The sequence below is a fragment of the Tachysurus vachellii genome, chromosome 25 (genome assembly GCF_030014155.1).
Source record: "Tachysurus vachellii isolate PV-2020 chromosome 25, HZAU_Pvac_v1, whole genome shotgun sequence".
Classification (NCBI taxonomy): domain Eukaryota; kingdom Metazoa; phylum Chordata; class Actinopteri; order Siluriformes; family Bagridae; genus Tachysurus; species Tachysurus vachellii.
Window position 1 is genome coordinate 3,860,001 of NC_083484.1, and position 13,868 is coordinate 3,873,868.

Genomic DNA, 13,868 nt, shown 5'->3' on the forward strand with positions numbered 1-13,868 from the left:
ACATTACCTGATCGTCATTTTCATCAGAGAAGGTGATGGACGAGAGCTTGTATTCATTTTTTAATAAATACTCGTTCACTAAAAAATTTAAGGCTCGCTTCTCCAGGGGGCGGATGGGTTCCTACAGCAGAAAGATTTGAGGAAGAGGTTGAGGGGTGTGTGGGGGTGGAGAGTGGGGGTATTTCCAATGCAAGCAAATGATGGAAAAAGCAATAAAATTTAGCTTCGAGGTAATCCTTTTAATATTGACATAAAAAGACGCTGACCTGAATTTCAGGACTGGATTTGTAGTTTTTGCGCTCTTGGGACGGGATTTCACACTCTAAGCATGAAAGAGAGAGAAAGATAGACAGAAAAGAAGGACAGTTGGCAAGCGAATGGACACAGTGCCCTCAGGAGCGAGTCAGGCTCCTACTGCAGTAAGCACCGAAGTGTGTGAGAGCTGTAAAGTACGCCACCTGCAGCCTGAGTCAGGTTGTTGCGCAGAGCCTGAATGGTCTCCTTGGCTTTCCGTAGTTCAAACTCCAGAACTGGACCGAGGGTAGGGGGTGGGGGAGGTCAGGGGTCACCACACACACACACACACACACACACACACACACACACACCACACACACAAGCATCCAACCAAGAGAAAGGCACAACCAAAAGAACAAAGTATGGCAATGAAAAACAGATGAAGATAGAAATAAAATACAAGATTTGTAAGAAAAAACAAACAGAACCGAAACAGGGACATGCACATTATGGGTCTAATGAACGCATGCAGCAGAGATTGCTGGGACAGCTGGCGAAATTTCACACGCAGCACTGGGGTTTTACGATTCAGCTATCTGCTGTCTGACCCGGGATTTTTTTTATCATTATTATTTTTTTTTTTAAACAGAACTAGAAAGTCAAATGGCAAGAAGAAGCTAACAAAGAGCTTGTGTTCATGTTGCTGGAGATGTTTTGAAATCAGTACAGCACCGTCACAGCCCTTTACCACCAACTCGTGATGCGCTGATGCATTATTGCACCCACAAGCTTAAAGCATTAACATACAGTCCCTAGTCTTTTATTCTGTTGAAGTAATTTCAAGCGATCGATTCGATCGGCTGAAACGCTTTGCTAGAGCTGCCTCAGAACTGCGGTCCACCAGTAGATGACTCCTGCGTCAGCCTGTCCAGGATTTCACCATTTTGCAACTGTAGAAATGAACGCAAAATCGAGCAAACTCTACAAGGTTCAGAGGATCTTGCATTTTTACAAATTACGGCAGATTTTCCGCAGATTTGAGCCGAGACGTGTCGTGTGACATCATCAAAGAGCCAAAGCTCTCTTCAATTCACGCTCATTGTTACGTGAACATGAGGACAGCAATCATAGAAATGTATTAAATAGTAAGTCTTCGATTTTGTACATATTCTATGAATCTTTAGGCCAGTGACGTGCGAGTATTGGACTGTAAAATATATCCATAAAAACACAAGTACTACTTGTAAAAATCTACAAGTCAACTGCAAGGTCTACTGCAAGGTGTAAGCTTTTTATTTGTACATTTTCACATTTGGATACATAAAAATCTTGCACTTAAAATCAGGTCAAAACCCATGTCGCGGTTTCAGAACCAGCACTAGTACCATGTCGGTGTAAATTGGATATATGAAGGGCAAAACATAAGCACAAATTGATTAAAGTCAACTCTATCAAATTGTTTAAACTGTTAAATTAATCCACCGGAAACCCCGACCTTCCTCTGACGACACCTTTTATAGTAAACATTCATGTATATCGATAAACAGGATTTATTGTAGCATCGCACACCTTTTCCTCTTATAATGCGTAAGATCTGGCGAAGCCTGCAGCAATCTTGCTACAGCAGCCTTTTCTGAGAAAAAGCACTGGGAGAAGAAGCATGGAGGAGAAGACACTTGGCATACCTGTGCGCTGAAGATCTGCAGAGAACGCCAGGTCCTGCATTAAAAATCTAGGGCTTCCTCGATCCAGAACTGGTATTTACTTCAGGATCGTATTAAAGAACCTATGACATGAGTTACACAAGCTGGGATTGTGTTCAGTAGTGAATTGTACCTCTGCTTAACACTTGTACTCGAGAAGGACTTAAGACAAGGACCGGGAAGATTTCCTCTGCAGATCAGGAGAGCATAGGATACCGAATCAACAAATGGTGAAACTTAAAAGCAAGCAATATAAATAATAATAAAAATATAATAGAGTGGCAAAGGGATGCTGGCCTGGAAGGATCAACACAGCAAGGAGAAAAAAAAACAAAAAAAAACTGGTGTTGGGACTCATCAGAAAGCCAGAAAAACCCCAGGTCAGACAGCCAGGGCTGTTGGATTTGGAGAATTGGCTGCAAGTGTCCAATCACTACTTTGACAATAGACAGGCTTTCTCTGCTGCAAGGTTCCTAAATCCCTCTTCTTACCAATGACAATCTGAAGTCCTATATATACACACAAATTAAAATCCGAATATCATCCCTTAAAATTATAATTGTTATTTGCTATACAATAAAAATACATTTTTTGTTCAAATCATAATACTCTGCCTCGTTTAAAGAATAATTAAGGATTTAAATACGGCTCTAAAATTGGATCCGCTTATACACTGAGAAAGTAAAAAAAAGTGTGCACAGAAACACTAATAATAATAATAATAATAAACTGATCCACACTCAGTTATGAACCCTGCTTTACCCTGATTCTGAGCTACACAGTTAAATGTTGTGTAATATGCTGACATGTCATATGTCAGTCTGGCTCAGTTCTAATCCCTGGCTATTCAGTAAAGAACTCAATCCAGCAACCTAGTTGAAGAGGCGAAGGAGATATAAACTGCTGATAAAACCAAAATCAGAAGCAGGATTAATTATAACATGACTAATCTCGATGAGAAGTGATATCAGGGTTTAATCATGAAGCATCCTGCACTGTGTGTGTTTACTGTAACCCGTTGTCCTGCTCTGTTGCTCTGGTCTTACACGAGATTTAAACGGTGTGCAGTGAAGTATACGTGAACCCCGAGCTTCATATTTCCTCCTGCTGTACACATAATCCTAAAAGCTCATAGCTACTACACTGCACAAACATACATGTTTTAGTTAGTTCACCTTATGACTGTTTTTATGAATTTTGTAATACATATTGATTATAGTCAAATAATATTTTTTACTATTTCTCTTAAACTGCTTTAAAGGGGCTAAGAATGATTCTGATGGAAATAGCAAGAGTCTGTGAATGTAATGATCCTATGAAATGCTTTTCATTAGAATTTAGGCCACTCTCAGGCCTCTCCATGGATTCGTCCTGATCGTCATCTTCAAAGAATAGGGACATTGAGCTGAAAGAGGCCCGAGCTGAATGCGTTCAGTGAAGCACACTGCTTATGGTCTCATCATTATTCAGAAGTACTGAGCGTCACGTGGACGCTACAGTTCCCCCGAACCGAGAGGCTCTAACGTTCCCTGCAGGACTAACCAAGATGTTTTAAGGTGAATATAACATTAATGCTGACATTGTGGCATCTTATAAATTAGCCATACTTTACATTTCAGGAAGATGAACAATCAAACATCTGAGCGAACAAATCCCAACGCTAAACACAGAATTCGCTGTCTAATCTGGCTTTTGATGACAACAACGTGTCCTATTGCACTTCTTCTCGTACTAAATAAACTTACCCGCAACCCTCTCGTCCGTCTCTCTGTTTCCGTCGTCCGAGTACCGTGTGAAATCCAGCGAGTCCAGAGTGCTGATGCTGCCGGCCCGATCTGCAAAGAAGGCAAAAATGGGTTACATCAGCATCTCTTTGACTCACTCCTCCCGTCGTCGTCTTGCCTCATCTACATTCACAACCCAACACGATCTCACGCAAAAACAACAATTCAAAGAACAGAACTTTCAGAAAGAACAATTCAAAGAACAGAACACCAAATGTACTCAGTCTTGCATTTGCTTCTTCAGATTTCCAGTGTAGCTACATGGCAAATGTAAGAGATGTTATTCCTACTAGAAATGTAATCCGATTGTACCAATTCTTTACTTTATGTCTTTTATTAAATTTGGGAGAACTTAAAAAAAAAGTGTCCACTGTGTCCTAAACCATAACAATATCTCTGTGGAATATAACCTGTTAACTAGATGTGATCTGACACAAATATTTACAAAATTTGTTATTCCTGATCCTCCTGATCATATGATTAGTATCTACATTCGCCTTGTAGTCTCGTAGACTTGTGTGATCAGCTGAAATCCTGCATGTTTGCCATTTCCCTTATATTTCTTGGTAAAACATACTGCAACATGTTGAACCGTGGATTTTGTGATGAGCTCATGGGAATCTTCACGCCCGAGTTTCTCAACAAGCTACAAATCACTCACAGAAAGATCCTTAAGCATCATACCGTCTTGTAATGATGTCCAAAGCATTATTTAAATGTCTTTCTGTTTACACATTTTTCCAGCTTATCCCAATTCAAAACAAATAACCAGCAGGTATAAAATTAACCCGACTCAGAATCCTTTCTAACCGAACACATGGCACAAGAGCATTTTTTCACCGATGCCCTACTTGGCTTGAACTTTTATCACTACATTTATTACCCATTATTACCTTCAGTACTATAAAAAGATGAGGAGTAATCAGTAAGAAAGACATCACAGGGGTTTGAGCCTGAATCCTCACTGACGCTATTAGAGCTCTGATGCTCTCACAGCATGTTCTGGGGAAAAAGACAAGGGGGAAACACTGAAATGAGATTTACTCTGATTATGAAAGTGGACTTTAATACACACCACTGCCTTCAACAAAGAACTGATAAGGAGGAGTTGTTGACGTTCTGTTGGCAAATCGATCTCTAGGCGTGACTTGACTAGCAACATTCAGCTGGCAGGTCAAGCTAACTGCCTGGTCTAGAGCCAACAACCTGTCTCTAAATGAGATGGTTGTTGACTTCAGGAGAGCACAGTGTGACCACTTTCCACTGAACAGCGACAGATCCTCTAAAGAGAACGTCAAGAGCACCAAATTCCTTAATGTTCATCTGGCGGAGAACTTCACCTGTTCACTCAACCCCAGCTCCATCACCAAGAAAGCCCAGCAGCCTACATAGACTAAGGAAAGCACATCTCCCTCCTCCCATCCTGACTGCGTTTTACAGATGGACCATTGAGATGCTGAGCAGCTGCATCACTGTCTGGTTTGGGAACTGCACCATCTCTGATTGCAAGACCATGCAGCGGATAGTGAGGACAGCTGAGATGATCATTGGAGTCTCTCTTAGGTCTACCATGGACATTTACACCACACGCTGCATCCGCAAAGCCAACAGCATTGTGGATGACCCCACACACCCCTCACACACACTCTTTACCCTCCTGCCATCTGGAAAAAGGTACCAAAGCATTTGGGCCCTCACGACCAGACTGTGTATCAGTCCTTAGCTCTGTCTTTGTTTTATGTAGCACCACAGTCCTGGAGAAACTTTGTCTCATTCCAATATGCGTCAGCTATATATGGTTGAAATGACAATAAAAGCATGCTATTCGTTTTCTCCTGGTAGCTTGTTCACAAAAGTTCAGCTCATATGAAAATATGAATTAAAAACACATTAGCAACAACAGAAGCATTCATTGCACTATGCATGTCGTCCTTTTGCATATATTTCACAAGGTAAGGAACAATTGTATGCAGTATTATGGAAATATCATCATAGCGGTTATCTCAGGCTACAGAAAACAAGGCTTTATTCACGCAGCGATGTGTGACATAACAGCAAATCTTCCTTCTCTATATATACACATTACATATAAAAATAAGGTGTATAATCACTTATATGACTAAGGCCATATCAAGCTTTTCTGAGTAGAAGGTTTTATGATCGGATGTTATGATTAGATTGGTCTTCTAAAATATCCTGTCAAGTTAGCTTATTATGGTCAGCTAGCTCGCAACAGCTTAGATAATTCTAAATATTTCTAAACATGATTTAAAAGTCTGACCCTGAGACATCCTTCCAGGTTAGTTCATGTTAGCTTGCTGGATAACACCAATATATTAAATTATGTAAACATCTTTAAATAAAAAGTTAGTTGATTGCAGCGTTAGCTTAATGCTAACGGCAAATAACCTGAACATTTAAGAATATTAAAATTCCCACCAGGTCTTGATAGCTAGCTAGGACTAGCAATAATATTGAATAACAAACATTTACAAATATTTGTATTCCTCTCAGAAATCCTGTCAGACTAGCTCATGTTATCAAGCTGGCTAACATCAAGTGTCAGTAATATGAACATTTAATTAAATGGCCTCTCATAGTTAACATATTTACCATAAGGGTCTTGATATCTGATATTGGATTCTAAAATGTGGCCCAGTTTTAACCTACTGCTCGGATTGCCACCTGGTATTATTCGATTTTTGACCATCTCTTTACCTACCGTGCATCCCTGAAACATTCCACGGTCTGCTTTTGACAGACTATGAACTTATTTTAAAGTCAAAACAAGGTCAAGTCAGTGGCAAAAGCAGGTCATGAATAGACGTAGTCTGAATGCTGAGTTGATGACTTTAGCAGTTCAGACACAAGAAGGAAAATATGCTCAATATGCTCAAAATATAGAATTGTGAAATAAAACACATTGAGTGTAAATCACTTACAGTTACAAGGTAACGCGAGTGAAAACGGACGCGTTCTGTTCTTTGCTTCGATATCCAGGTCTGCATCGATCTCAGAAAGTCTGATAATTTTACCAAGTAGAGAGATACAGCTTTGCTTATGCTAGCTGTACAAGCAGGGTGAGTAACATACACCGAACAATAAAACCTTATAATGTAAACCCTTGTACCATGTGTTTGCTTTAAGTTGGGTATGAAATTTACTGTAATATTTTGTAAAATAAAAATATTTTTTACCATTTGTATCATTTGAAATAATGTCTTTTTGTGGACAAAAAAAAAATTTCATACATTTACATTTATAGCGTTTGGCAGACGCCCTTATCCAGAGCGAATTACATTTTACATCATTTTATTTTACAACTGAGCAATTATGGTTTAAGGGCCTTGCTCAGGGGGCCCAGCAGTGGCAGCTTTAGTGGACCTGGGATATAAACTCACAACCTTCCTCTCAGCAATCCAACTAGGCTACCAAACCCTTTTTTGTAGCTTTTCTATTTGCAACATTACCGTTTTATTGGTAGTTTGCTAGCAAAATTATATTCTGTATTGTAATCCAGGCAAGTGTGTAATATTAGTGCCCACCTATAGGATGCACATCCAAAGTCAGGAAGAAAACCTGAAACTGTTTAACAATCTAAACCAGTGCTACACTTACCACACAACCCAGAAGACTACGACCCCCAGAATGCAAATCTCCCTCTATGCCACAGGTGGACCTTACCCAAGATTTCAGCAAAATCTCATTAACCACCCTAGAGGGCTGATGAAATTTTGCCCCTGACTGTGTGTACGAGTGTGTGCATCATGCACAATGACACGATTCAGCCCTAAAAGTGCACAAGGAGGGAAGAGGTGAGGCAAGAGACGAGTCTGCTTTGATGACTATCGCACAGCTGCTCTGAACAAATGATCCAATTAGGACACACATTATGCGCACAGCGTTCATTCGGCCGAGCTGCAAATCCTCATCTAAAAATACTGCAGATTTTCACCTGTTTTTCAAACCAACATCTTTTCTCGATCTGTTAAAGTGAAATTCAGCGTGTGAGGAGATACATTACAGTGTGATCCGGAAATGTGAACTTTTATTATTATTGCTGTACAGTGCTGGTAAAGATAAAGACGTCTCAAAAGACAACACTGCCAACGAAGGCACGTCAGATTAAAAAAGGCAGTTAAACTCTGTAATTGTTTTATCTGGACAGGTTGTTTTGTTTATTTAGCGTTTTTACAAGCCGCTTCCAGAGTCGGCTCTTTTGTAACAGTCAGAGATAAAGACGCAAGGCTTCGCAGTTTCTCTGTAAAATGACAAACTGCATTTCTTTTCTTATTAACTTATTATCTTAAGAGAACTTGGTGCAAGAAGGACAGCAATAACTTGAACCAACTTGTTTTGAGGACATTCTCCTAACATTAAACATTGTAAATATCAAACTATAATATTTTTAAACCAGCAGTCTTTTCAAGAGCATTCTTAATGACATTAAGTCTCAGTTAGCGAAACCTTACTTATTATTAAAGAAATTTGTATTTTTACTAATTAAGAAGTCAGCAGTGATGAAAAACAAACAAACAAATAAATAAATCCACCCTTGAACAGCAGATACACCTCTAATAGGCATTAAGCATTTATTTCATTATTTATTTATTTATCTACGTTTATTCTAGAATTATTATACTGTGCATTTATGAAACTGTTCCAGCTCCAGTTGACATTTTGGCAAATATCCCCAGCACTCAATAAATGTGTAGTTGGGAGTGTGAGCCATCTGCTCCATCTTAGTAGGAAGTCTCACAGGAAGATGACATGCATTAGTAACAATAAAAGTGAAAAGATCCTCGATTCAATGCACAAAGCACACAAAGGGTCAATTAGACAAGCAAATGTTCAACCACTGTGGTCCTCAAACAGATTGGTGGTGAAGCCTTGATGAGTGAACTACATCTAGTAGTGCACTGTGAATAGTAGTGATGAGAATTATATACCGGCTAATGCTAGTTGCCTGACTAAGAAAACAACACAATTTTGTTGTGCACTACTACGTCCAGAAGGGACAGAGGGAGATAACACTAAGTTATCTTAGTGTAATTACTTAGTGTAATGGCTGACAGTGTAAACAGCACTGGCACAGTTTAACACAGCGCCAACACGGTGGAGCGCAGCGCCAACACGGTGGAGCGCAGCGCCGACACGGTGGAGCGCAGCGCCGACACGGTGGAGCGCAGCGCCGACACGGTGGAGCGCAGCGCCGACACGGTGGAGCGCAGCGCCGACACGGTGGAGCGCAGCGCCGACACGGTGGAGCGCAGCGCCGACACGGTGGAACACAGCTGACACGGTGGAACACAGCTGACACGGTGGAACACAGCTGACACAGTGGAACACAGCTGACACAGCGGAACACAGCTGACACAGTGGAACACAGCTGACACAGTGGAACACAGCTGACACAGTGGAACAGCACCAGCACCAACAGAGTGGAACACAGCTGACACAGTGGAACAGCACCAGCACCAACAGAGTGGAACACAGCTGACACAGTGGAACAGCACCAGCACCAACAGAGTGGAACACAGCTGACACAGGGGAACACAGCTGACACAGCGGAACACAGCTGACACAGCGGAACACAGCTGACACAGCGGAACACAGCTGACACAGCGGAACACAGCTGACACAGCGGAACACAGCTGACACAGCGGAACACAGCTGACACAGCGGAACACAGCTGACACAGCGGAACACAGCTGACACAGCGGAACACAGCTGACACAGCGGAACACAGCTGAAACAGCGGAACACAGCTGAAACAGCGGAACACAGCTGAAACAGTGGAACACAGCTGACACAGTGGAACAGCACCAACAGAGTGGAACACAGCTGACACAGTGGAACACAGCTGACAGTGTTAAACCTATGACACTGTTTACCTCAGCCTACTGTACATGTTGCCTAATACTGTGTAACATGAAAGACAGGTTATATCACAGAAGACATAATGTAACTAAAATGAAAGTGTAACTTGACACAGTTACCACTGACTGTGTAACACAGGAAGAAGACAGTGATACGGTGTAATACATCTGAAGGAGCATAATACCGTATAACACTGCTGACACAGCGAAAGGATTCAACCCATGTAGAACACTACACAGAGGGGCACAGATAAGAAAAGCACACCCTGCTTATATAGATTCACTGTCTGCACGGTAAGTATTCATTTGGGTGGCAAACTGAAGTCATGATATATTTGCATCTTATTTCCATCTCCTGTAAGAACAGCAAAGTTCTACTGATGAGGTCATTTCCTATAAACCACCAGAACAATAAGAATAATAAAGATTTTATAATAAAATTAAGCTAGTATCTGTCTTACGTGCTAGAAATCTTAATGTTAAAACAAAGCAATTCAACTCTCTCTCTCTCACACACACACACTTTCCCAGCATGAAAGGAAACGACTGGCATTGTTTTATTATATTACAGAAAGACTTACAGTTTTATACAATTTATAATGACCGGTAGGCCGCTTGTAGCCCAATTAGTGTTGTCCTTACTTGGAAATTCTTTAATCTAGCAAGTATTTTCACAGCACTTGAGGAAACCTGAACCTCAGCCCTGTGTGCTGTTATCTTACACCAGTACTGAAGTACGCTGTGGGTCAAACACTCCAATCGCATGCGTAACCTTGACAAGAACTCAGTAAAAGTAGAAGCAAGTGGAAATAATCAAAAGCCATGCTGTGAAAAGTAAATAAGAGTCAGAGAAGGACACGGCATCAGAGATAATCACACTCAGCAGGAGGAAAGGCGACTGGGAAAGAAAGCTCACAGTTACACTGTATGTCGCGCACACAGGGTACAAACTGCAAATCTTCCACCGCACGTGGTTACGTACCGATCACATGACCAGCACCGTTTTTCCGTTTCTTTTTATCCTGCGCCTGCATGGCTGGGACCATTGAGGGGAAAACTTCACAGGGATCATCAGCAATACATACACATGAAACACAATGTAAAGGAGATTCATCTCTCATCTACTAGTTTAAGAGCACTACAGTATATACGGTGTGAATCAAGAGCTTCTGCAACCTATATAATCTGCTATAACTCTAAAACAATGTGGTGCCAAATTATGGCTTTCCACCCTATGTAGTGCACTAGAAATCCAATTTAGCTTTATAATTCCTATATAACAATAACAGTACTTGAAGGGTATAAAATAATAGTTTCTGTACATCTTTTTATAAAATAAAACTTCATGCACCCCATGAAGTGCGCTATGGAAGCCGTTTAGGTTTGTCTTCCTGCTCACTATTTAAGCTCACTAGACATGGATGACTAGTGCCCTAGGACTTACACAAAACAATAATAGATTCAGCTCCTTTTATATGTGCACTATATAGAGAATAAAGAAATGGCACCCGCATGTAATGTGTAGCAAGTAGGGAGCCATTTACAATTTGTTTTCCTGTTCACTATATAAGCGCACTACATAGGCAACAAATGATATAATCAGACACTCTGCGCAGATGTCAAAACATTAAACACGGCTTGTTTATTATATGGCGTAGAATAAAGGTTCCTGGTCCCCTTAAAGTGCACCATGTGGCAAATAAGAAGCTATTTAGAAATAAACTTTCTACACCCTGTGTAGTGTATTAGATATTTGTGAATGTGTGAAATTCAGCTGTTTAACTGTAAAGAGTGTGAAAAAAAATAATCCTGTGCTCTATAAACTAGACTCCTATGTCCATGCAGTGTCCTGGAAGTGTTCGGACCCTTATTTTAGTGAGCTATAACAATTCCTGCACCTTATGCACTGCACTGTGTTTACTGTATGTGGAAGCCACTGGACTGACACCTACTTTTGTTCCCTGTGTGGATTTAAAGAATACAGTCATAAGCACACTTTATTTGTAGCCTATGTAGTGCACTATATGTAGTAAAATAGGCACTATTTGGGATGTCTCCCTAATCCTTGCACAAGTGTCATAGGTGTTTTGAAGGAAAACATTTGGATACAAAAGTCATCTTTTGAATCCTTTTTATAAAAGGTAATGTCTAATGTATAAAATATTTCATGTGTCTGTGTACAGCCTATAAAAGTGCCCTATACCCTGTTAACTGTACTGTTTTCTACTCTGTATTCTGCACAGTATCCTACACTGTATTCTACACAGTTTTCTGCGCTGTATTATAGACTATTATACAGTATTATACACAGTTTTCTGCGCTGTATTCTACACTGTCATCTGCTCTGTATTATACACTGTATTATAGACTATTATACACTATTATACACAGTTTTCTGTGCTGTATTCTACACTGTCATCTGCTCTGTATTATACAATGTATTATAGACTATTATACACTATTATACACAGTTTTCTGCGCTGTATTCTACACTGTCATCTGCTCTGTATTATACACTGTATTATAGACTATTATACACTATTATACACTGTATTCTGCACTGTATTATACACTATATTATACACTATTATACACTGTTTTCTGCACAGTATCCTGCTCTGTATTCTACACTATTATACACTGTCATCTGCTCTGTATTATACACTGTATTATACACTATTATACACTGTATTCTGCACTGTATTATACACTGTTATACACTATTATACACTGTATTCTGGACAGTATCCTGCTCTGTATTCTACACTATTATACACTGTCATTTGCTCTGTATTATACACTGTATTATAGACTATTATACACTATTATACACTGTATTCTGCACTGTATTATACACTGTATTATACACTATTATACACTGTATTCTGCTCTGTATTATACACTGTATTATAGACTATTATACACTATTATACACAGTTTTCTGTGCTGTATTCTACACTGTCATCTGCTCTGTATTATACAATGTATTATAGACTATTATACACTATTATACACTGTATTCTGCAGAATAATGATATGATGATGAGGGTTTTGGGGATCAGCACAATGCTCAGATAAGAGTATAAATGAGACCAGACCGAGGTGTGTGACTTACTCAGAGCTCCAGCAGCACTGAGTCCGACACCCTGCTCTTTACAGGCCGGTGGTGTGGCGCTCTGCCGCTCAAAGTTGCCCGGGTTGGAGAAGTAATCACGCAGCCTGGGCAGCTCCCTGCCGGCCTCCAGCATCTCGGTGTGCAGCTCCAAGGCTGTGAGGATGTATTGATCTCGGAGCAGCTGCGCCGCGATGGCGTCCACGGACACCCGAGGGGGCTCAGCGCCGCTTCCGGCACCGAGGCCCGCACCTGTCCGGTGGCTGGACAGTAACAGCGAGCTGGGATCCGTGTCAGTCGGCGGAGGGGAGAAGGGCCCTGGGCTCCGGCCTTGTGCATCGTCACTCGGGCTGCGCTGCTCGCTGTCACCACCGTCGCGTCTCCGCCGCTCCGGTTCCTCCTCCGAGTCGCTCGTGTTAAACGGGTTGATGCTCCCCGTCGCCATTTTCTTAAGATTCCAGGAGAAGGAAGTGAGCCGCCTCGCCGGCTGATGGACTGAAGCTCGGGTCCGAACGCTGACAGCTTCAGAGATCCGTTCTGCTGAATAGCATTTCAACACCAACACTGCTGTCGGAATTGGTGTTCCACCCGTATTCAGTCGCCCCGCCCTCTTCTCTCGGATTGGCTGAGCAGTTAATACTCGATAAAGCCGCTGATTGGACAGTGAACAAGACGTTTTTATCACCATAGCAATTATATAGTGTTATGGATGAGATGCTCCTGTTAATAGGGATGATTTTGGTTAACGCGTCCTCCATGTTGACATGTCAGATTAAAATTAGTAAAGTAAAGCAAATTCTCAGCCAAGTGAAATCATGTGTATATAACATGACAAATTGTGGTACAGTTTATATATTAGTCATTTTAGATACACAACATATGTTTAGTCTAATCTGAACTAACACTATTTATAAACAGTAAACTTCAAAAATAAAAATATTACTTTTTTCGGTTATCTCAGTTATTTTACATTAATAGCAATTTCACTGTCCAATCGGTGGAAGTGCGTATGAAACGCTGTCCTATCATAAAGCAGGAGGCGGGATCGCCGGAATACAGGTAGGGAAAAAATAAAGGGCAACACCTGTTTCGGTTGTACAAACTGGGCTTCCGTCTGTCCCGGAAGTGACCTTTACTTGTTTAGCGTTTACTG

The 13,868-nt window shown here is 40.9% G+C and overlaps 1 protein-coding gene across 6 annotated transcripts in view; it reads right to left on the bottom strand.

The window, feature by feature from the left end:
• The window catches only part of relch (RAB11 binding and LisH domain, coiled-coil and HEAT repeat containing), a 49,504-nt gene extending 36,182 nt beyond the window's left edge, over positions 1-13,322 (bottom strand). For all 6 annotated transcript variants that reach the window (XR_009647787.1, XM_060861301.1, XM_060861299.1 and 3 more), the window contains exons 1-5: positions 12,719-13,322; positions 3,686-3,775; positions 459-530; positions 267-322; positions 8-121 (exon numbers count right to left, since the gene is read on the bottom strand). Coding sequence is in view for 5 of the 6 variants with exons in the window: in XM_060861301.1 (XP_060717284.1) it covers positions 8-121; positions 267-322; positions 459-530; positions 3,686-3,775; positions 12,719-13,160 (774 nt within the window). In the remaining variant the exon portion in view is untranslated. The remainder of the gene's footprint in view (positions 1-7; positions 122-266; positions 323-458; positions 531-3,685; positions 3,776-12,718) is intronic.
• Positions 13,323-13,868: the final 546 nt, after the last annotated feature.